The 25590-nt window shown below is 36.4% G+C and overlaps 1 protein-coding gene across 5 annotated transcripts in view; it reads left to right on the top strand.

Annotated features, from left to right (window-relative positions):
* Window positions 1-25590, top strand: part of ARHGAP32 (Rho GTPase activating protein 32) — a 209800-nt gene that overhangs the window by 64048 nt on the left and 120162 nt on the right. For 3 of the 5 annotated variants that reach the window (XM_025286409.3, XM_044943564.2, XM_025286410.3), the window contains one exon: window positions 21099-21207. In XM_025286409.3, coding sequence (XP_025142194.3) covers window positions 21103-21207 — 105 coding nt within the window. In that variant the 5' untranslated portion in view covers window positions 21099-21102. Of the gene's footprint in view, window positions 1-11016; window positions 11891-21098; window positions 21208-25590 lie in introns of those variants that run through there. The other 2 variants (XM_006072386.4, XM_044943563.2) reach the window with 1 other exon arrangement.

Here is a 25590-nt window from a genome sequence, read left to right as displayed (position 1 = left end):
TGTCTTAATTCTTTGTGACCCCATGGACTGCAGCACCCCAGGCTTCCCTGTCCATCACCAACTCCCAGAGCTTGCTTAAACTCATGTCCATCGAGTCGGTGATGCTATTCAACCATCTCATCCTCTGTTGTCCCCTTCTCCTCCTGCCTTCAGTCTTTCCCAGCATCAGGGTCTTTTCCAATGAGTGAACTCTTCGCATCAGGTGGCCAAAGTATTGGAGCTTCAGCTTCAGCATCAGTCTTTCCAATGAATATTCAGGACTGATTTCCTTTAGGATTGACTGGTTTGATCTCCTTACAGTCCAAGGGACTCTCAAGAGTCTTCTCTAACACCACAGTTCAAAGCATCAGTTCTTCAGCACTCAGCTTTCTTTACAGTCCAACTCTCAATCCATACATGACTACTGGAAAAATCATAGCTTTGACTCGACGGACCTTTGTTGGCAAAGTAATGTCTCTGCTTTTTAATGTGCTGTCAAGGTTGGTCATAGCTTTTCTTCCCAGGAGCAGGCGTCTTTTAATTTCATGGCTGCAGTCACCATCTGCAGTGATTTTGGAGTCCCCCAAAATAAAGTCTGTCACTGTTTCAATTGTTTCCCCACCTATTTGCCGTGAAGTGATTGCCTCAAATAGATCGAAGAACTCCTAAATAAAAAAGGCCAAAGAAGATGATGTGTTTTCTTCTTTCAAGTTGTCAGAACTCTGAGCCAAGAAGTGACAACTTCCTCCTTGTCATATATTACGAACACCACGCTTTTCCTTCCATTTCTCCACATTGAGAGGTGGTAACTAGTTAGAGGGTGTAGTTGATAGTTATGTTACTGTCTCACTCATTCAAGCCTCTTATTAACCACTTACATCTTGTGAACAGCCCTTCCATATTTAAATTGATAAATTCTGAGTTACAGGAGTAAAATGGTTTTTATACTCTTCATTTAGGAATGCTGATTCATTCACTTGGATTATTGATCATTTCAGACAGTAAAAGCAAATTATTTTGGGGCCTTAATTTTTGTTCTTGTTGCTTTCCTATGTGACCACCTGATCATTACATAGCTGGGCAGTCAGATAAATAGAATCAGCTGAAGAACTTCAAGTGCAGATTCTAGAATCAGGTGTCTAGAAATCCAGTAGGTCATATGGGGGGTGGGGAAAAACCTTTTTTTAAGCTACTCATCTGGTTCTGATGCCCAGGGGTGCATGTTCTTGTGGTTCTCTTACATACTCTCTGAGGAGCACCTGCTTTTGGCTTCTGAGAAGGGCCCTGAGATGTGTAGGGAATGAAGAGCTGTTCTGTTGTGTTGGGTGTCCAGTAGTTCTGATGGTAGCATCTTTTTTTCATAGTAAAACTCAGAAGGGCTGAAATGGAGTATGTAGTAAATATTGATACTGGTTTTAAAACATTACTTTTTATTCAGTTGTTTTTGCAGTAATGTGATATATGCATTTTTGAAAAAATCTTGTGATTTTACAAACCTTGTACTGAAAATAAAAGGTAAAAAATAGGGTTGCACAAATCATTCAAAATCTCTACAGCTTTCTACCCAGAGCACTAATAAAAGCAATAACGATTCTAATAACAGAGGACAGTTTAAAAGATATGTCAAATCGTGAGTTAGTGAAGAAGTAATACAGTAAATGTAGGATTTTACCTTTAAAGAAGGGTGATGGATGCTCGCTAGAGCAAGTGGCAGAATGAGGGGCTGAGAGTGCGGAATCACAGACACAGAGGAGATGTGCATCAAATGGAGGAAGCACCATGCAAAAAGCCCAGGACACTGGCTGCGGCCAAATTGACCCAGCAGCACAGTGGCCAGAGTGGGCATCACGTAGTGTGCCGACCCCCGAATATTGCCACCACACTCCCCCGGGTAGTGAACTTGATGTTAAACTGGCCATACTTGGCTGAAGACATGATACGTGGGAAAAATTGTTACGTACAGTCTGAGTCATAGTGACACATTGCTCGACTTACCAGCCTCATGTGAACTGATTCATGTTACAGAACCTGTTGGAGCAGGAAGATCATACTTGGGGCCCGTTTGGGGGCAGGAGTTCAGGCTCCTTCCACCCTCATGTTCCTTAGGTAGATCACTCTCCCTCTTTGCACCTGTTTCTTTTGTATTTTTAAAAGTATTTTGAAAGTGTTTCTGTAAGTGCTATGGGAAAGCAGAAAGAAGAATGCTTGGACTGGGAAGTAATTTGAAAATTTCCTTCACAATGAACCTAAGAGGTTAGTACCACTTACAAATTGTGTGACTTTGGGGAAACCCTCAGTTTCCTCATGTGTAATTCAGGGACAATGTTTTGATCACAGCATGTGACTAGAATTAGTATGAGATGCTATGTGAAAATTTACCATCCAGTTGTAAGGTAGAAGAAGGAAACATGCATTTCTGAAGTTAAGTTTCCTAGGTACCTTCAGAGTAGACCTTCAGATTACTTCTAACTTCGAAAGTACTGGGATCTCTGAAGTTTGTATAAGTTGCTAGTATTTATTTTCAGTTCCTGTCGCAAATGTTTCTCTGGCCCTTCACTCTTTTCAGCTGTAAGTAGCCACTGGCCAAATTTTTCTTTACTATCATGTTATAAACATTTGCAGCAGATACTCATTCAGGTGAATGAATGTTCTTAATTTTGAGAAGATAGCCTAAGAAAAAATGTCAACAGCAGCATAAGAATTACCCCCGTATCAGTTTACAGCCTGTGTCTACGCAGTTGAGCCTTCTGTCACTTTGGCGTCAATTGCTGAATGTTTCGAGGAAGGGTCTTAGTACCCTGACTGATATCCCCAGTTTTTCTGGTTGATTATTTTCATCTATTTCAGGTTAATCTTTAAGAAGTTAAGACATTTACTTTTTGCCCTCCTCCTTTTTGCCCTCATATTGCCCTAGCTGATCAGAGACTTCATTTCATCCAGCTCTTCCTCCCGCCCCATCCCTCTTATAAAACATTTTTTTTTTTGCACTGCTGATTTCAAGTAAATTAAGTTCTAATTAAAATAATTTTCACCTTAAGGTTTGAATGCTCAACAAGCTTGACACTCTCAAAGATAATTTGCTTTTCGGATGGTTGTTCATCAAAACAGATCTCTAAGTAGGTTATGAGTCATTGTTCCTAATGAGTGTGTGCAGATCCGTGAACTGTTTTGGGGCAGAGAAAAGGACTGAGGATCTCTGTTTTGAAGCTGCTCTTGCAGAAATAGCCTCAGTTTTTCCTTGGAAAACAATGCTGTGGATGACCATCGTGTCTTATTTATTTATTCCCGGTGTTGCACCTGTGTGTATTATTAAGCTATTTAATGTTAGGCTACGAAGTTATTGAGATGATAATGAATTCAGTTCTCAGTGCTTTTCCTTAGAAGTTTATAGTTTTCTAAAATCTTGTTACTTCAAGTGTAAAATTCCTGCCCTTTGCTTAGTTTAGTTGCTTTTACTAAAGTGTCATTCACTTTGAAATATGTCAGAGTGCTTTGAAAATAGTAAATCACTTTAGTGATCTAAGGTGATATTTTTGTTTTGCTGGTATGGTATCTTCTTTGTATTTTGTAGTTGAACATGACAGAATGGGTGATAATCACTGGCGTGTTATTGGATGCTGGCAGAAAAATCAGTGCATCCTGAATTGTCTTTTCCATTTGTTCACTTAGGATGCCTTGTTAGTTTGTGGATATGCTTGCTATTTGTAAAATCTTTCACTGTTGTAATAGTTCTTTGACTTGGGGATTCTGAAACACTGGCCAAATAGTTAACAGTGTTTTCTTGTGGGGGAAGGGGGTAGAGAGGAGATTGTCTAGTTCTCCTTGGCAAATCTATGTTACTTGATACTAACATGTTGGATTTCCAAGCTCATGAAGATTTATTAATGTTTATTCCTCTGTATTATCATGAGTCCATATTTTTTCAGCTTTGCAGCCTTATACATATTTCTTTGATCTCTTGATTCCTGCTAACCAATTAATATCAATTGTTTAAGAGCTGGTGAACTAGGCTTAATATACTAGAATGTGATAGTCCTGCATTTCATCTATTTTCACGTAATTGGTAATTTATTCCAGAATATCAGTTGTTCCTTTTTCATGCTCAGATAGGAGTGATTTTAATGTTTCTGTCCTTTTAAGAATATTTTATAGTTCACACAGCTTTTATGCTGCCTTCTAAAATAGTAGGAACTAATTGGTGGCAGACATCTTGGTATTAGTCATAGACTGTTCAGATGTGTGCAGGTATTGCCATTGTCCTAGGCAGGTTGTGTAGGAGGGACGTGGAATGTCATAGTTGATAGCAGAGATTGCAAGAGCCCTTCTAGGTTAGAAGTTAAACAACACTTGAAGCCTTTTAATGTGCTGTACCTTGGAGAGCTACTCTACTATGCCTGGTGAAGTCATGCAAGAATATATTATCTGTGGCACTTAGCTTACTCTTGTCTTAGCATTTTCTATCATTTTACAACTTTGCTGTTTATTTGATTACTGTTTATTTTAGAAGGCTGGTAGATAAGGCAGAAAACATGAGACTAAAGCAGTCAATATAGCCTTTAAGAATTAATGCCTGTAAAGGAAATAAGAGCTCAAAAAACTGGTAGAACAACACTACTGGGAGAGATAGAATCAGCAAGGCCTGCAATGCTAGAGATCATACAGAACCTGATTTCTTCAACAGATATGTAACACAAAGGAGGAGAGGAAATCCTTAAATCTCAAGATTATTAACTAAAGTATTAGCTAAAATATCATGTGTGAACTTCCTGATTCAAACAAACCGTGTTTAAAAAAAAAAAGGTTTGTGCACTGACTGGGTATTTGTGATATTTCTTCAAGTGAGATAATGATATTTTAGTAATTTTAAACAAGCCCTTATGAAAATTTTGTTTCCTCTTCTAAGGAGTTTAGGTTTTCTTCTAGATCCTAAACCTCGATTCATGAAACATTTTAAAAGCATCTTTTATTTACAAATGTTGTGTTCCATGGGTACTTTTATATACTGTTTCATCTAATCACTTTGATTGCAGTATGATTGGGCATGTTTATTCTGTTCAGATGAGGAAATTGAGCTTCAGAGATCTGAAGTAAATTGCTCATATTCATACAGGTAATAAGTGGCACCGAAGGAATTTGAGTTATCTGGTCTTCATTAAATTAAAAAAAAATCCAACATTATTTCTAAAATGGAAACCATAGACTCAAAATCAGTACTGTTTTCAGTTGCTTTGTGTGTTTCACTTCAATGCTACTTGTAATAGTGAAATGGTAGCTTAATGAATTGTGTATCAATTCACCAAGTAAACATCAGTTCAGTTCAGTTCAGTTGCTCAGTCGTGTCTGACTCTTTGTGAGCCCATGAACAGCAGCAGGCCAGGCCTCCCTGTCCATCACCAACTCCCGGAGTCTACCCAAACCCATGTCCATTGAGTTGGTGATGCCATCCAACCATCTCATCCTCTGTCGTCCCCTTCTCCTCCTGCCCTCAATCTTTCCCAGCATCAGTTCAGTTCAATTGCTCAGTCGTGTCCAACTCTTTGCGACCCCATGGACTGCAGCACGCCAGGCCTCCCTGTCCATCACCAACTCCCAGAGTTCTCTCAAATGCATGTCCATCGAGTCGGTGATGCCATCCAGCCATCTCATCCTCTGTCGTCCCCTTCTCCTGCCCCAATCCCTCCCAGCATCAGAGTCTTTTCCAATGAGTCAACTCTTCGCATGAGGTGGCCAAAGTACTGGAGTTTCAGCTATAGCATCATCAGGGTCTTTTCAAATGAGTCAGCTCTTCACATCAGGTGGCCAAAGTATTGGAGTTTCAGCTAACATCAAGTTAGTTCAGTTTCTGCTTATCACAGCAAAGGCATAGTAATATAACTTGAAGATTGTGAATTGACACTTAAAGACAGCTTTATTATTTTGCAAATACTGCTTGAGACAGCATAAAATGTCGTTTTTATCATTACATCTTTTCATTATATTCATTGATATGTATGGTATGTTGAGATGGAAACTTAGCCTTCAACTATTCAAGAGAAGAAACTAGAGTAGATCTTTTAATTCATGACGTTAACTTATTTAAAACTAAAAACTGAAAATTGTGGATAAATTTAAAGATGAAAGTAAGAATTGCCCACAGTCTTTTGTTGTGTAGATTGCCAAGCTTTTTTTCTATAAGTGTGTGTATTGAAAATATGATTTTTCTTATAATGGAATAATATTTTAAAATTTTTTTGTAGTTACTGATTCCAAACAAATACAGTGGTTAAAAATTGCATTGGAGGAGTCCAGTTAGGTAGCCTGTCACGTTGAAGTATTTTTCTTCAACCAATATTATTTATATGAGATGATTCTAGAATGTGTAATAACTGATGGTAGGTCGTGATTCAGTGAAAGCGTAGCCTGAGATTATATTTATTAAAAGTAATTTTCTACATTTATAATGAACATTTTTTATATGTATATATTTAAAACTTGAATACCAGAAAGTATGCCTTTAATCTTTGCTTATTTGGATAAAGATGTAGAACTTAATTTAAAACGATAGACCATTTCACTTGAGTTTTGAGAGAACTTATTCATATACTTGTGAAATTTCCACCTAATATCACTTATTAAGAAGATTGAAAGTATCATGCTGAATTGACTTAAGATCTAATTTTATATGCACTTACTTTGTAATGCATAAGGGGATAATATGAGCTTTTAGTTCTGATTTTTTATTTTGCATTCTTCACATTCAGAAAAGGGATTCAGGTAATTAGAAAAAACCTCTTAATTTAGTTGAGTTTGGTTTCCTTTTACTTATTAAATTACTACTCTCTTTTAAATAATGGTAAAAATTACAGAGTTAAACCAAACGTTTGCAGATTGAGATATCTTACTCTTCAGTGTTTGTATAATCACAGTGACAAAAACATTTTATGGCTTCAGTGACGATGATGAAAATGATGGCTGTCATTTCTGGGCCGGGTCTTATCTATACTGTGCAATACGATAGTTATATTACATGCATTATTCCTAATACATACATTAACCTTACAGGTTGTTATTACTCTTTTAGAGATCACCAAACTGAGACTCAAGTTACTTGCCCCAAACCACACGATTTGTAAACAGAATGGTTGAGTTTGAGTCTCTGTCTGACTTCAAAATATTGATACTTCCAGTTCTATTGAAAACTGTTTTTTCCCCCTAGGTTTTATAATCAGCTTTTTGAAATGAAACTCTTTTTTTTTTCATGAATATATTTTTGTGATGACATATTCAGGTAGCCATTTTTTTTTTTTGGAAATTTCATTTAGTTCTTTTGAACAGTTCAGAGTTAGTGCTCTCTCCAAATACATGTTTCTCCTAAGCAAAATCTCAACTAACATGAAATGTTCCATTTTCTAGCCAATTAGACAAAGCTTATCCACAGAATGCTTCACAGCTATGACTCTACAATAGATACACCACATGGCTCTTCAGAAAATTATGTATTCTAAATGTGAAGTGTGTGTCTGACTGTAGTGTATACATGTGTATCAAAGAATTGTATTAGAAAAATTGAACAGGAATCCTTCTAAGATATTTTCAGTGACTGAAGATTTTCCTCTAATGTAAAAAGTACCATATAAAATGTTCAAATGTCATCCATTATCAATCATTCTTCTATGTATTCATTCTACATTTTAATGGATTTATATCTTTAAGTTGTTTTTCTCTTGGAAAAAAAATGCATTCTACTTTGGGATTCTTAAACTGTTGCAAAGAATATTTTCCCCTTCCTGTAGGAATTGGGAGCTTCTCTTTCCCTCAACTTCTTTGCCTGTTGGTCAGTAGAAGATGAAGAATCAGCTGGTTCTTAAAGTACTGATAGCGACTTTTGGGATTTAGGTCAGGGACTTGTGCACTGAAAAGCTTGCGATGGGAGTGGAGTCTGGTCAGATTTTTAAACCAATCAGGAAAAAGGGTTAAATCCCCGCTATGGTCTGTAAGAATGGCCCTCTCAACTTCTGGTGGCCACAGGTCCCACTCTGCTTGGTTTCTTTCCTGCCTCTATCTTGGATTTTTGCTAGATACTTCTAAGCTACCAAAGAAGAGAACAAAGAAGAACAACCACATGTTGATTCTGAATTTAAGCACATTTTTTTTTTTTTTAAAGCTTCTGATAGCACAGTCAGAACTGTGAAAACAAGTCTTGAACCACTGCTTGGTGCGTAAGTCAGCTTGGGAGGAGAGGAGGCTCTCCCTGCAGCGGGGATGCTAGGTGGAGAGGTGGGAATCTGATGTAACAGCAGGACTGGAAGAGGAGACTTCCTGATGCTGTCACATTAGCCAGACTGCCCGCGATGTTCTGTGCGCAAATGCCGCTTACAGTGTACTTTTTCATGTTTGAAAGCGCTTGAGGAAGGGAGGTAAATGAACCATGAGAGTGAAAGAGTAAAATAAATGATTAGGAGGAAAGATAAATAGGATCTATGAAACCACATGATTTTTTGCCAAATTGCCCTGCACAGAGGTTATACCAGTATATATTCCCACCAACAGTTTATATTCATTTTCCCACATCTTCTTCCAAACAGCTTGTTAAAAGCTTTAAAAAATCTTTGCCTGATAGATTAAGAAAGCATCCTATTGTGTTTTTTTTTTTCATTTTTATTGAGTGAAGTAAATAAGTTTTATTATGTTTTTATGATTCTTTCATGTCTTTCTGTTATTATTCTGTTTATGCTTTTTGCCTGTTTATCTTTTGGGTTGTTGGATTTTAAAGATTTATAGCCACCTTTAATATATATATATATGAAATTAACCCATTGTGATATGTTCCACATACTTTTACTTAATTACATTTGACTTTATTCATGATTAAAGACTTTTTTTTTTTTGGTTAGGGAAGATTTTTAAATTTGTATGTAGTAAAATGTATCAGTCTTCTGTGGTTTCAAGGCTTCTTAAAGTTATATTTAGAAAGGACTTCCTCACAGTTAAGTGATCAAAGGATTTCCCATGATTTTCTTTTATGGTTTTATCTTTACATTTAAATCTTTGATCCATTGGGAATTTATTTCAGTGGATGAAATGAGGAAGGGGTTAAATTTAATTCCGTCTCCTCCCTGTGTCTTTTGAATGACCAACATGGTCAGTAGATTAAAACTATATAGTTTTTGGAGCAACAAAATTAAAATAGTAACACATATATAAATTGTAGTTTTGTGGAAAGGAAAGGTACCTTATAAACAAAGTCAGCTGGATGGTTCATTTCCTGTATTTTCAAATATGAAAATTCAAGGGTATCCCACTAGATGCCTTTTAAAGTTTTATCTGGTCGATTTAGTGCAAAACCAGGCTTGTAAGTAAAAGGCAGACACCCGTACCTGGGCGGTTGGTACCAGCAGGGCTGTTTTTTAAGTAGCAGTTGTGCTGTTGCTGGTTTTGGAGATGCTGTACTTTTCACTCATGTCCCAGCGAGTCACTTTACTGCTTCTCTATGCGTCTGCATTTTAAGTTATGTGTAAGAATGTTGCGTGCTTCTATTTCCGTAATTGTCAGCATCTTTTAATTTATGATACTTGCTTTTTTTTTTTTTTTTTTCCCCTTTAAAAAGCCATGGACAGGCCTGGCTGTTCTGTCCCACTTTGGATACCTGAGCAAAGATGTATATGGCAGTTATTATTGAGGGGAAGGAAAGATGGGTGTAATATTAGAAGGCATGAAGATGGGCAAGTCCCTAGACCTTGCTTATCTTCTCTATATATTGTGATCCTCCTTAACTCTGAGATCTATAACTGTGCCTCTCATTGTGCTGGGTCCAGAGCCCTTTCTAATTTTATGTTTACCTTTCTTAAGTCAGAGATAGAACTTTAATTTAGAATTAAATTAATTTATTAAATAAATTAAATTAATTTAGAATCTAAATTAAATTTAGAAGTTTAATTAGGTCACATTTGTTTTTTTGTTTGTTTTGTTTCCATTACTGTAGGAGGTGAATTTTAAAAGATATCAGAAAGTGTTCTATGTTTTCCTCTAAAGGTTTTATAGTGTCCAGTCTTACATTTAGGTCCTTAATCCATTTTGAGCTTATTTTTGTATACTGTGTTAGAGTTTTACCAGCACTACCTATTGAAGAGACTGTCTTTTCTCCATTGTATGTTCTTATCTCCTTTATGGAGGAAACCTATACATCTCTGATATTCTTGTTTCCTCCTCTTGTGGAGGAAATCGTAAACAAAATGAAAAGACAACCTACAGAATGGGAGAAAATATTTGCAAATGATACAGCTGACAAGGGATTAATTTATAAAATACACAAGTAGCTCATACAGCTCAATATTTAAAAAAAAAAAAAAACAAAAAACAGAACCCAATCAAAAAATGGGCAAAAGACCTAACTAGACATTTCTGCAAAGAAGACATGTAGATGGCCAACGGGCATGTGAAAAAATGCCTGACATCACTAATTAATTATTAGAGAAATGCAAATCAAAAGTATAATGAGGTAGGTATCACTTTACTCTGGTCAGAATGGCCATCATCAAAAAGTCTACAAATAATAAATGCTGGAGAAGGCGTGGAGGAAAAAGAATCCTCTTCCTCGTTGGTGGGATTGTAAATTGGTACAGCTATTATGGAGAACAGTATGGAAGTTCCTTAAAAGACTACAAGTAGAGTTTCCATATGATCCTGTAGTGCCACTCCTGGGCATATATCTGGAGAAAACTGTAATTAAAAAAGATACATGCACCCCAATGTTCATAGCACTATTTACAATAGCCAAGACATGGAAGCAATCTGAATGTCCATTGACTGATGAATGGATAAAAAAGATGTGGTACCCATATATAATGGAATATTACTCAGCTTAAGTTAAAAGAAGTAATGCCATTTGCAGCAACATGGATGGACCTAGAGATGATCATACTGAGTGAAGGAAGTTAGAGACAAATGTCATATGATATTGCTTATATCTAAAAAAAGAAATACAAATGGACTTATTTACAAAACTGAAGTAGACCCACAGACTTAGAAAACAAATTTATAGTTACCAAAGGAGAAAAACAGGGGGAGGGATACATTAGGAGGTTGAGATTAACATATACACCCTACTATATAAAATAGATAACCAGCAAACACTTAGTGTATAGCACAGGGAACTATTCTCAATAATTTTGTAATAGCCTGTAAGGGAAAAGAGTTTGAAAAAGAATACACAGACACACACACTCACACACATACGTATAATTGAATCACTGTGCTATACATCTGAAACTAACATGACATTGTAAATCCCTGTACTTCAATTTAAGGGGAACGTGAACAGAATTTGTATCCTACTGTTGAGTGAAATTGTATAAATTTTAATTATGTTGGATTGGTTCACAGTCCTTTTCAGGTCTACTATATCTAATAAAAATTAAAAAATAATAAAGTCTGAGGTAGAAAAAGGATATAGGTAAGAAAAGTCAACTTAATAGCTAGAAAGCTTGAGAAGAGAGAATTATTAAATGAATAGGAATTGGTGAAAACGCACCTTCATTTGGGTTGTGTGTTTGGTTATGTAGGTCACGCAGCCTAAAGCAGTGGGAGGGGTCTGGAGTCCCAGGTGTAGCAATCTGACACATTGAGGGTGCTTCGTGGGACTTCCTGTCTTTGCCTCAGCTGTAATTAACCTTGCACGTAACAGCCTGTGGCCCCGCATGATCACGTTATTACTGGCGCCCCAGCTGCATACCTGTGTGTACATCAGTAGAGCTGAACAACCTGGACACTACTGTGCTTTTGCCCATGCCTTGAGGTTTAAACTTCTAAAATACACGATGGAGACCGAAAGTGAGAGTAGCACATCGGGAGATGACAGCGTGTTCTGGTTGGATTTGGAAGTTATAACCCAGGTGACTGGCAGTGAAGAGGGAGAAGGGGAAGAGCATTTCAGGTAAATACGGAATTCACAGTCCGTTCTTTCTCTCTGTCTCACCTTTGTCCCTCTCTCCACCTCCCTCATCTGTGCTCCCCAACCCTCCCATCCTCTTTGTTTTAACCTCTTTTCAGTAAGATTTCTTTTCTCTGGGGGAAGATTTGGAGCTGAAGAGGATGGGTTTTTAGTTGTGTATATAGCATTCTTCATTCCACAACTTGCCTTGAGCTTGTAAAAGGCATTTTAAATGACTTGTTAGAACACCAGGAAGAGAAGGTGTTAGACAGGTTTTGTAGTAGCATTTCAGGAATTTCAGGTGGAGACTCCTAATGAACTATTACCCCTTCCTGTATCTGATTTGTACCTAACAGAAGTGACTTAGTTCTGAATCTAAGAGATTTTTCTTTCTTTTTTTTCTTGGAATATGTTCCTCTGTGTGTGTGTGTGTGTGTGTGTGTGTGTGTGTGGCTGCTTTTGTTCCCTTATTCATGTGTATGAAACATTTTAATTATGTCCAGATTAATTATTTCATGGATCAAAGCCTCTGACCTTATATTTCACTCACCTTATAGCTCTCCTCCTCCCACCTGCCCCAGCAAATCTCTCTTGGTTTGATCTCTAATTGTATCTTCATAAATGAAGTGTTTGGGAAGGCCACTTGATTAAGCAGCTCTCCAAGTTCAGTGCATTAGTGAAGAAAGAGGTCTCACCCCCCTTGTACACACTGTATCATTTGTGTATTAATTTTGTTGTGCTGTTACAAATTTTAGGAGGCCTTATTCTGGCTTTTCTTTTCAACAGGTGTAACAGATTAATTCTTTTGGAGATACTAAAAAAAAAACCTTGAAGAAGTTTCAGTTTAGTTCAGTATCATTTGTATATTAATTTTGTTGTGCTGTTACAAATTTTGGGAGGCCTTATTCTGGCTTTTCTTTTTCAACAGGTGTAACAAATTAATTCTTTTGGAGATAATAAAAAAAAACCTCAAAGAAGTTTATACTACATATTATCACTGCCACCCACATGGGCAATTAAAACACCTTTTACAGTTTTATCTATGGGTCGTTGGGTAGGAGACCGGATCATTATTTTCATCAGATCTTGTCTTTAGTGTTCGAAAAAGAGTTTTTCCTTTCTCAAAGGATTTCTTTATTCACAGATTTTACTTTTAAAGTCTAGGTTAAATGACAGATGAGATTGAATATTGGGGCTTCCCTGGTGGCTCATTCTGTAAAGAATTTGCCTGTAATGCAGGAGACCTGGGTTTTGACCTTGGGTAGATCCTCTGGAGAAGGGAATGGCTACCCACTTCAGTATTATAGGCTGGAGAATTCCATGGACTGAGGAGCCTGGTGGGCTATAGTCTATGAGGTTGCCTAAGTCGGACATGACTGAACGATGACTTAACACTTCACATATATCACATTGAATGTTAGGAACTCTTGATAACCACTGATTAACAAATTTAGTGTGGGTTAAAATGAATAGGAAGTATGTTTTAAATTTTAAAGAATAATTCACAGTGTTCAAAGTATGCAGGTATGAAAATGAACATTTTATTAGCATGTGAAAGTCTTTTTTGCGTCAACTTTCTCATTCTTTCCATAGTTTTTATTTTAGCCTCACTTACTGGCCTAAGCTACTTCCCTCCCAAGGTGTGCTGATGTTTCATATCACATATTCCATAGTTTTAAATATGCTCCGTGTGTCATGAACAGTCGGTGGGAATAAGGTATTTATTGTGTGAGAACTGTTTGGCCTAGTGTTAAAGTCATGGAAGTTATTTCGGCCTGTTTGTCAGAGGAGGAGACAGCCTGGTCCTTGTTATGATAGACTTGGTTCCAAGATCTTCCATTTACTTACGAGGCAACAGGAGGCTGTCTGGGGTTTTCTTTTGACAGTTCATCTGTGTAGGCCTGAGTTTTTCTTTTCCTTAGAACCATGGGACCACCTTTTCATCCCCAAGAAACTGAGCTAGGTGGTTCTAGGAAACCATGAGCATTGTTTTAGGAAACCATGACACTGTAGGACATTTGTCCTGTTGACAATATTATTTCATATCTGACTGTCATCATGACTCTCCCAAAGCAAGTGTGTCTTTGAGATTTGATCTTATGTTATTTATAAGGGTGACAGAGATCAAGGCAAGGCCACGTTTCCTGTAGTGTTTCTCACCTGTTCAGCAGTCAGACATGAGGAAATGCACAGCAGAGCGCTTGCATAGTGTTCACCCTGATGTTCCAGCTGCGATGCCTTGCAGAAAAAATGTGTGTGGGTGTCAAAGGTGAGGGTTGGATAGTGGAAGTTGTAGCTGTAACCTTGAGAGAAGCTATGGTCAACTCAGTGTTGTCTGGGACAGTTGTTTTTGTAAAATCAGTTTAATAGTTAAAAAATATAGAAAAGTTTTACCTGTTTCTTTAAAATCTGTGCTCATGTGCATTAACTAAACTGTTATGATTACGGTCTAATTAATTTCCATGCATGCACACACTCAGAAAAAGGGCAGAAGATTGTGTGCTATTCTTTTTCTCCAAATAACTTATGAATTAGATTTAAGTTCATTCTTTTTTTTTTCTTGTATTTTTTAAAAACTTTTAAAATTTTGTTTTGGGGTATAGCCAATTAACAAGTAGGTATTGTTATTTCCCATTTTCAAATGAGGAAATTGTAGCTCAAACAGCCACATAAACCATATTGTCAGTATGTGTAGATACATGTAACTAATGTTGAAAGTAAAAGACTTCAGTTTTATAAAAAAATTTTTTTATATCTGCTGCTAAATGTTATTTTCTAGTAAATAACAACCTTTAAGAAGCTACAGCTTATTTCTCAGTTCTGAAATTCCTTCTTTGAGGAATTTTTGAGCACTGGTGATATATCAGTTATGCAGCCAACATAAAAGTGAAATAGTGCATACAGTAATGTGACCTTTTAAAGATACGACCTGGAGGACACCTGGGAATTATTAGTGACTCACGATCGTGAGAGGGTCTAATTTTTTGGCATCTGAGGGCAGAAAGGTTTATCATATGACCTTGATTAGTGTTCTCTAGTGTCATGTTATTGTAGGTACATAGCCTAGTATGTATGACAAACAATGACATAGAGTTTGAAACGTTTACAGAGATGATATGTATGTATAATTAAACCACATTTTTAGAACTTGTATACCTTTAAAAATCAGAGACTACAGATGCACAGATCTCAGTCAGATCTTCACTTTTATCTCCATTATAAGTTGTTTTTAAGAAGAGAAGCTTCTGACTCTAGTTAAGCTAGATAATTTGGCGTACATATTTTAATTTTTTTTGAAATGTGTTTGTTGGTTTATAGCATCATAAAGCTAATAATAAATGGTTCATGCATCTGATTGGTTGGTTGCTTGCTTTATTCATTCTCTGCCTTATTTGAAATGAGGTAAAAGAAGATTTTGAATTAAAAGATTTTGCAGCAGTCTAATAGGTAACAGGGGCTTGGAATATGTTAGTTCTTCTAGATCTTTCTGATCTAGACCTTCTTTCAGATCTAGGATGGCTATTTTAATGGCTAAATTCCTCTGGAAACCCACAATTCTTTGCTTTTAATATGCTTACTGTTCTTTTGTCTTCTGTAGGAATTTCTCATTTTAGGAATCCCAGGATAGAGAGGTAGCAATAACAGCTTATCATTGGCATATATATCAGTATCACACCCAGGCCTATTTTAAACTCTGTGATTTTTCATAGTCATCACACCCTTAATAATCTGTTATGTACAATACCAAAAAAAAAGTGTATTTTGTAAAAAAACAAAAAAGATATTTCTATTACTCTGTAACTTTGGGTGTGTGATCTGGAGTATAGTTTACTCCCTGAAATATTCTTTGAATATGAAATGTAACTTTCACTCAAAGTCATCTCATCAGTGTCACATAAGTAGTAAATTTAATGGTAATCGGAGTCAGGTATGAACATAGCTTAATCTCAGAAAATTTTGTTCAGTGTTGGAGTCTAGCCATTAGGCTGTCTTTGTTAATGTGTGAAATGAGTCTGTCTTAACCATGAAGCATGCCAGTACAAGACTTTCTTGGTATTTCACTAATTAAACTCTTTGGGATGGAATCCAGGGTGAGCCTTTCTTACGTCTGTCTGTATGAGCTTTTTTTTTTTTTTTTTATGTACAAGAAGGGCCTGAGAGCACAGAAAATTATAAAACTGTATCAGAGTTCCTGGTTATTAAGTTGTGTATTTAAAGTTAAAAATTTTTAATCTTATTTCTCCTTAAGTTTTGGATTCAAGCCCCCCTAAACAGTTAATTGCATGTTCAAACAGTAATTAAAATTCCTTGAAACACTTAAAGCTCTGTTTATACATGTAATACAGTCAATATCTTTTAAAATATATATATAAAGTGACAAACCTGGGAAGACTGCAATCCGAACAAGCAAAGCCTTTTTAGATAGTTAATTTTAGAAGTCGCCTATTATACTTTTACTTTCCATTAGTGATTAGCTTCCTTTCCACGCTCTCATATTTTCAAATCAGTTTCTTTCACTCACATGTGCTGTTTCCCCTCATCCTGGCTCTCTCTTTTCTTCCCTGTTTCCCTTCCTTTTAGGATAAGGTCTTTAGAGTACTTCTCTCAGCCCGCTAATCCCCCATGAGTCTTTTGTTTATCACCATTTTGCCCCTGCTTACCTGGTGGCTCAGTAGTAAAGAATCCTTCCTCCCGCAATGCAGGCAACGCAGGTTCAATCCCTGGGTCGGGAAGATCCCCTGAAGAAGGGAATGGCAACCCACTCCAGTATTCTTGCCTGGGAAATCCCATGGACAGAGCAACCTGTTGGGCTATAGTCCATGGGGTCGTGAAGAGTCAGACATGACTTAGCGACAGTACAACAAATTCTGTCCCCACCCCCCAAGCCCAGTGTTTATTGAAATGATTTTAATATTTTTTGCCATTCAGTCAGATTTAGTTATATGTGTCATGGTTTCCTCTCCTTTTTAATCATATTCCATCTTAAAGTGTCTGTTCTGGTCCATTTGTTATTTAGTTGATATTTTCTTGAATCTTTTGTTCAGATAAGTTCTATGAGTGATGTACTCTGATTTCTTGCCTGTAGTCACTGCTATTTTTATTTATCTTTTCTTTTCCTTTGTAGGTAACTTATTCTTTCTGAATGCTTGTAAAATTTTCTTTTTATTCTTAGTTCTGTGTATTTTGTCATCAAATCTTCAATTGGACCTCAGTGACTTTCAGTCTGTAGATTTAAGTCTTCATATTAGGAACGATTTTAAGAATTTTATTATTAATTTAATTATTACCTCTTTTATCAGTAATAATTTTCTCCTCATGGAATCTATTTATTGCATATTTGATCTCCTTAGTGTTTCTTTCATGATGTATCTATCATTGTTGTTTTTCAGTCGCTAAGTCATGTCTGTTTGTGACCCCGTGGACTGCAGCACGCCAGGCTTCCCTGTCCTTCACCATCTCCCTGAGTTTGCTCAAACTCATGTCCATTGAGTCGGTGATGCCATCCAGCCATTTCATCCCCTGTTGCCCCCTTCTCCTCCTGCCTTCCATCTTTCCCAGCATCAGGGTCTTTTCCAATGAGTTAGCTCTTTGCATCAGGTGACCGATTTATCTTCACATTTTGATTTTGTGATTTGAAGTATTTCTTATATTTGTTCTTTAGGCCATTAATTTCATCTTTTTCTTTAATCTTTCACATTCAGTTTGAGTGAAGTAATTTTTACGTGTTCTTGTTCTTATGTATCACGGACTTAGTATTTATATAATTATTTAGGTTATTGTCTTTTCTGCTTTAGCTTTGCAGCTTTGTTCGCTACCTATGCATGTTCTGTTTGTTCTGACTGAAAGAATCGCAGCTTTTTACTGCTCGGGTCAACATTGTCCTTCTCTGTCTCTTCCCCCTTCGGATTTTCTCCAGTGGTCCCATGATGCTATAGCTTCTGCTTTTCTTTTCTTAGGTGAACACACCCTTGTTAATAGCCCTAGTCCCTCTAATTGATTGTTAAATTTATTTACAGAGTAATTTTGCAGTTTTTATTAATTCCTTGGGGGCAAGTACCTCTTTTGTTGTGGGGAGAAGTGGAACCTCCTGGAACCTCTGTTATTCTCCACTGGTTTACCAGTCAGTGTGATCCCATTTGCTTCTTTGCCTTCCAGAAGTTGAAGATTTCTGGCCTGCTCATCCCACCCAATGTTAATCTTTTAAGGATTTATTTTCCTTTTATTTGGCTTACTGCCTTTTCAGAGACTTGGAGAAGGAAAGCTCTATTTCTCAACATATATGCAGTCTTGAATGGGAAGGTCACTGGTAGTTTTTTTTATGGCTTTTGAGGGAAAGCTTCTGAGGGGAGCATTCAGTGAGGCCAAATCTTGGTGTCTGTCAGCCAGTGCAGCGGGTCTCCAGAGGTGAGAATTGCTTGTTTCAGTGTCCTCTTCAGGATGGGAGGTGGAATCTTCTAGTAGAAAGCGGTCCATCACATCTGGAATGCCTGAGATGTGTTAATATATTTCAGTTTTCCCATTTGCAAAACAGGGCTACTAACAGTATATCCAACAGTAACCAGTTAGAAGATGTAATTGAAGAAAAGGTGCCATTTTTAAGAGCAACAACAAAGATGAAATGCTCAGAAATAAACTTACTAAGGAACTCCAAGACCTATGTGAAGAAAATTTAAAATATTGCTGAAGAACATAGAAGTTTGGAACAAAAGAAAGATATATACCTTGTTCATAACAAAATAGTCAACATCATAAGACGTTAGTTTATTATAAAATTAATGTGATAATAAGAATGCTTTTTTAAAAACCTAGGTAAATTGGTTTTGAAATAAATTGACCTTGACTAAGTAATTGAGTCAAGAAACTTTGGGGAGAAGAAAAAAGCAAGTCTAGGAAGAGGATTAGTGCAACCAGATATTATGGTATGAAATCTCAGTGATTAAAACCTTGTGGTACTGGTATGAACAGAGGGCATAAGGGGGTGAAATGGGAAGCCTGGAAATTCACCCTAATACATAGGAAGATACGGTAAAGATGGCTTCTCCAAAGCCAACGGGAACATTATGTACTATTCAATGAATTCTTTGGGGGAAAACTGAATATGCAGCTGTGAAAAATAAGGAAAATTGGAGATCTGCCTCATACCAAGGATAATTTCCAAATGATTGAAGATGGTATAATGTATTAAATGAAACCACGAAAAATTCAAAAGAAAACATGGGAAAATTAAAAAAAAATAGGTTTTGGATCAGGGATGGCATTTTGAAATGACTTAAAATGCAAAACTCAGAAAGGGTTGTGAAATTCAGCTACATAAAATATAAAACATCTGCATTATAGAAAACAAAATAAGCAAGGACAAATGACAGCCTGTTAAAAATACTTGGAATTCGTATTACAAATGAAGAACTAATCTCTTTAAAGAATGTAAAAAGAGGTAAGAAAAAGACCAAAAATCCAACAGAAAAATGGGCTACTTTATAAAAGGGATTTTTTTCATCATTGGGTTTTTGCCTTTCATTTATACTGCACATATCTTAAAATGATATCTTATAAACTTGTAGTATAGTTTGTAATAGTGAAAATAATTGAAGAATTCACTAGTAATGGATGAGTTACATTATGGAATATCTATAGTATTCCACAGTGGAATATTGCACAGTTGCAAAAATAGCAAAGAAGCTCTTTATATATTGATATGGAAAGTCCTTCAGAAAATATTAGAAAACTACATAACAGTGTAAAACATGATACTTTTTATGTAAAAAGTATTGCAGTCCATGGGGTTGTGAAGAGTTGGGCACAACTTGGCTACTGAACAACATGGGCTTGCCTGGTGACTCAGACAGTAAATAATCTCCCTGCAATGGGGAGACCTTGGTTTGATCCCTGGGTCAGGAAGATTCCCTGGAGAAGGGAATGGCTACCCATTCCAGTATTCTGGGGACTTCCCTGCTAGCTCACATGGTAAAGAATCTGCCTGCAATGTGTGAGAACCCTGCAATGCACGAGACACAGGTGTAAAGAGTAGGGTGGAGATGAAGGAATACAGTTATTCTATTTTTTACACAAAGAGTAGCGTATTTATACATTGCTTTTATACTTTGCTTTTTGTGGATATATCTTTAATATGAAAAATTATGTATATGAATATATATATATATATATATATATATATATATATATATAAAGACTAAGAGAACATATAAAGTGGGGAATTTAATGGGCAGACTGGAGACAGGGAAGGGAGGAAGATTATTCGCTATATACCTATTGATACTTTTTTTTTAATTTTTGCATGATAAAATTGTACGTACTAAGAATTTTATCAGGCATTTTCATTTGGAAATCACCAAAACTCTGTCTTTAATAAACCTCTGTTCTGTTTTCAGTGTTGGAAGTTCGGTTTGGTGTTAGAAGTTTAGTGTTCAGTTTAGTTCAGTGTTAGTGTTAGAAGTTCAGTTTCTTTATTTTCTGGGAATTCTGGGAATATTCGATTTATGTAAGCACTTAATAGACCATATAAACCAGCCGGAACAGAGCTTTAATATTTTAAGGGGCTTTACAGTCTAATTTATTAATATGCTCTGAAGATGGGAAAGTATATTACTCCCTGTGATGACAGATACTAACTTCTATCACTTACAGACACGTAGCCACCTTGTAGCTTCAGTTTTACAACTTAGAACACCAAACCGACTGCTTCAGGTATGTCTCAGAGATGTTCTTCTCTTCAGTAGAATTGAAATACATTCTTTCACAAGCAGACGTAAATAGACTAAAACCAGAAATAAACAGAAACAAAGACTGTGGGGAAAGAAAGAGAAAAGCAGAGTTGTATTGCTGCTTGGGGTTTACTACAGAGATCAAGAAAAGATATGCTTGTGAGTAAGCAGTCCCTAAGGTCACTTCTCAAGAAATGTGTCTCTTAGACTTCTCTGTGGAACTTTTATACTATCAAGTATAGTTTTTTTTTGTTATGAACAAGAATCTCAAAAAATATAAAATGAGTGTGTGTCAGAATCAAATAGTTTTTTAATGAGGGAAAAAGCAAGTTGGTAAAGCTTGTTCCCACAATTTAAAGAAAGTGTTGTTCTCTCTTCTTTTTCCTTTGGATTGGAAATGTCCAGGTCTAGACATTGGATTGTAGTCATTGGAAGGCTTTCTTAGAAATGGGAATTCTTATCAGAGTCTTTCATGTTTTGGTCTTTAGGAAGATGAAGTCCTCAGTACATTCTGAAGAGGATGATTTTGTTCCAGAACTACACAGAAACGTTCACCCTCGAGAGCGGCCTGACTGGGAGGAGACACTTAGTGCAATGGTAAATTATTTTACTTACATAAAGAAAAGGAACAGGGGAAGCATTACTCAACAGAAACAAATTTTTTTGCTGTGGCTTTACTCATTTATTCAGGAAATACCTGTTGAGCAAATAATCTATTCAAGGCACTATTCTAGACTCTCGGGCAGAGCTGTGAATAAAACACACACATTTCCTGCCTTTGTGGAGCTTATATTTTAACAAGGTAGGAGAGGTAGCAAATAATTAAATGTATAGTGTGTCATGTGGTGGTACATGCCATTGTAGAAATAAGCAGAGTGGCAGAACGCAGTGTGAAGAAGGGTTGCTCGCTATATAGGATGGCAAGATGGCCTCTAGGGAGTTAAGGTTGGAGCAGACACCTAAGGGGTGTGAGGGAGTGTGTTTACCTGGGAATAGATCATTTTAGGCAGTGGAAGAACAAGTTAAAGGCTGTGGCATAGAATTAAAAAGCAAGTTGGAAGAAACACGAGTAGGATGTGGCTGAAACTGAACTGGGAAAAGATGAGATCAGAGAAGTGGTTTCTTGCAGTCCATTATATGAGGACTTTGGTTTTTTATGCTGAGTAAGCTGGGAAAACGTTGGAGGATTTTTAGCCAAGAAGTGACATGATCTGGCTTAAAATTTTATAGGAAATCTCTCATCGCTGTGAGTAGGCTAAAGAAGGAGGCACAGGAGGAGGAGATAGGAGACCAGTTGGAAGATTGTTATAGTAGATGGACAATGATGGTAGCTTGAATGGTAGATGGTACGGATGGTAGATGTAAAAAAATGGCTAGACTCTGGATGTACCAATAGTTTCACAGATAAAGCCAACTATTTGGTTTGTTTTTTTTTTTAACTAATGAATGAACATAGAGAATGAGATAAAGAGATGTCAAGGATGACTTCAAGTTTTTTTGACTGATCAACCTGAAGAATGGAGTTTACATTCACTGAGATACTGGAAAAGCAGTTTTTGCTTGTTAATAGGTGGAAAATTCCTTTGCAGTGTAATTTTTCCACAGAAGTTTGAGTTATCCATTTAATCTTTTATAACTTTTTGTAATTCATATCCATCAATAAGAACAATGAAATTTGTTTTGTGGAGAATAATATTTTATTTAATTACAGTTAAAAGTTAGTGATTCTTATCCAAGTTGAATGCAAACGTTCATTTGTCATTGCAGGTTTGTGATATGTTACGTTGCAAATTTCTGCTCTAAGAGATGTGAAATAGTCTAGTCAAAACAGACAGGCCCCACACACCTCCCTATTGAATGAAGTAATCCCTGGAGGTGCCAGCATGCCGTTGAAAGGCTATTCAATAAATTCTTTTGTCCGTGTAAAAATCTTTCACAGTTTTCTCCTGTATTTCGATAACCTGCAGTAAGTCTACATTGAGTTTATTGAATGGGAAGAAAGGTGATATTTGTTATGTGGTGGTTCATTTACTCTGTATTAAAATGTCGTATGCTGTATACATGGAAAGTGATTGAATTCTGTTTCCTGGAGTTCCCATTGGTTTGTCTATGGAAATTACTGTTTGTATCATACGTTTTTAGAATCTTTTATTTTTACATTGGTACTCTAATTTTTTAATGTGTAAACTTCTTGAAGGTAGGTGCTATAATTCTATGTTTTCTTTAAAAATGATTATACTCAATAAATAGTACATTGCAAGGTTGCAAAAAGTGTACAGTGAACGATGAAAAGGATATAAATGAGATTTGAACTGCTATTTTACTACACTTTATCTAGAAAGTTATACTAATTTTAATGAGGACGTAAGAGTAAAGACTAGAAAAAACACAAGCTGGAATCAAGATTGCCAGGAGAAATATCAATAACCTCAGATATGCAGATGACACCACCCTTATGAGAGAAAGTGAAGAGGAACTCAAAAGCCTCTTGATGAAAGTGAAAGTGGAGAGTGAAAAAGTTGGCTTAAAGGTCAACATTCAGAAAATGAAGATCATGGCATCCGGTCCCATCACTTCATGGGAAATAGATGGGGAAACAGTGGAAACAGTGTCAGACTTTATTTTTCTGGGCTCTAAAATCACTACAGATGGTGACTGCAGCCATGAAATTAAAAGACGCTTACTCCTTGGAAGGAAAGTTATGACCAACCTAGATAGCACATTCAAAAGCAGAGACATTACTTTGCCAACAAAGGTCTGTCTAGTCAAGGCTATGGTTTTTCCTGTGGTCATGTATGGGTGAGAGTTGGACTGTGAAGACGGCTGAGCACCGAAGAATTGATGCTTTTGAACTGTGGTGTTGGAGAAGACTCTTGAGAGTCCCTTGGACTGCAAGGAGATCCAACCAGTCCATTGTGAAGGAGATCAGCCCTGGGATTTCTTTGGAAGGACTGATGCTAAAGCTGAAACTCCAGTACTTTGGCCACCTCATGCGAAGAGTTGACTCATTGGAAGAGAGTCTGATGCTGGGAGGTATTGGGGGCAGGAGGAGAAGGGGACGACAGAGGATGAGATGGCTGGATGGCATTACTGACTCGATGGACGTGAGTCTCAGTGAACACCTGGAGTTGGTGATGGACAGGGAGGCCTGGCGTGCTGCGATTCATGAGGTTGCAAAGAGTCGGACATGACTGAGAGACTGATCTGATCTGAAGAGTAAAGAAAGTTGGGAACCTTTTTCTCTTTCAATAATAGTCTGTATTAAATATTATGTTGAGAATAAAGTTTATTATTAAGAGAAACCCTTATAAATGTTTCTCCAAAACAATTTCATGTATTTAATGTTTTAGTAGCTTTAGAAATAAAAGGGTGTAAGTGTTGAACTTTTATTGATTTGTGTTGTATGGCCAGAATATTAGTTTTTTAATACATATCTAAAAGAAAATCAGAGATTTCTGAATTATTAAAAATTTTATAAATAATCATTTTTAAATTGAGATATGATTGCTATATTATGAATTAGTTTCAGGTATATTATACAATATAATGTTTCTGTATATGGATATATTGTGAAATGTTCACCATGAGTCTAGTTAACATCCATTACCAATACATAGCTGCAGATTTTTTTTCTTGTGATGAGAACTTTTAAGATATACTCATTTAGCAACTTTCAAATACATGATACTGTAAATTTTGTGTTTTACTATAGTAACCACACTGTACTTTGTATCCCAGGACTTACTTATTTAAATAGCGGGAAGTTTGAACTCTTTGACTACCTGAATCCATTTTGCTTACCTACCTTTGCAGCCACCAATCTGTTCTCTGTGTCTTTGGTTCAATTAAATTAATTATATATTTTTAAAGCTTCCACATATAAGTGAGATCATATGGTATTAGTCTTTCTCTTTTTCACTTATTTCACTTAGCATAATGCCCTCAAAGTCCATTTATATTGTTGTAAATGGTAAGATTTCTTTCTTTTTATGGCTGAATAATATTCCTTTGTTTTATATATACCACATTTTCTTTATCCATTCATCAATCAGTGAATACTTAGGTTGCTTCCAGTTTTTGGCTAATGTGAAGAATTCTGCAATGAACAAAGGTATGGAGATACTTTTTCAAATTAGGATGTTCATTCTCTTAAGATAAATACCCATAAGTGGAATTGCCAAATTATATGGTAGTTCCAGTTTTCATTTTTTGTGGAGCCTCCATACTGTTTTCTGAAGTGGCAGCACCAGTTGGTATTTATACTACAAGGGCACAAAGGTACTGTTTTCTCTTTTCTCCACATTCTTGCTGATGCCTGTTTCTTTATCTTTTTGATAGCAACTCTTCTAACGGGTATGAAGTGATAACCTGTTGTGGTTTTGATTTGCATTTCCCTGATGGTTAGTGATGTTGAGCGCCCTTCATGTACAGGTTAGCTGTTTGTAAGTCTTCTCTGGAAAAATGTCTGTTCAGAGCCTCTGCCCATTTTTCTAATTGGATTTCTTTTTTTTTTTTTTTTTTTTGCTATTAAGTGAGTTCTTTTATATTTTGAATATTAATCTCTTAACAGATATATGATTTGTAAAAATTTTCTCCCATTTTATAGGTTACCTTTTCACTTGGTTGATGGATTCCTTTACTCTGCAGAAGCTTTTTAGTCTGATTTGTAGTCTCACTTGTTTATTTTTGTTTCTCTTGCTTTTGCTTTTGTTGTCAAATGCAAAAAATCGTCTCCAGGACTGATGTCAAGGAGCTTGCTACTATGTCTTTTCTTAGGAGTTTAATGGCTTCACATATTATGTTCAAGTCTTTAATCCTTTTGAGTTAGTTTTTGTGTGTGTCATAAGATAATGGTTCAGTTTTGTTCTTTTGCATGTGACTGTCCAGTTTTCCTGACACCATTTGTGAAGACACTGTCCTTTTTCCATTCTGTACTCTTGGCTTCTTTGTTGTTTTTTATTGGCAGTATACAAATGGATT

This window comes from Bubalus bubalis, chromosome 5 (assembly GCF_019923935.1).
Source record: "Bubalus bubalis isolate 160015118507 breed Murrah chromosome 5, NDDB_SH_1, whole genome shotgun sequence".
In the NCBI taxonomy this organism is placed as follows: domain Eukaryota; kingdom Metazoa; phylum Chordata; class Mammalia; order Artiodactyla; family Bovidae; genus Bubalus; species Bubalus bubalis.
This window is presented reverse-complemented; position numbering and strand designations above follow the sequence as displayed.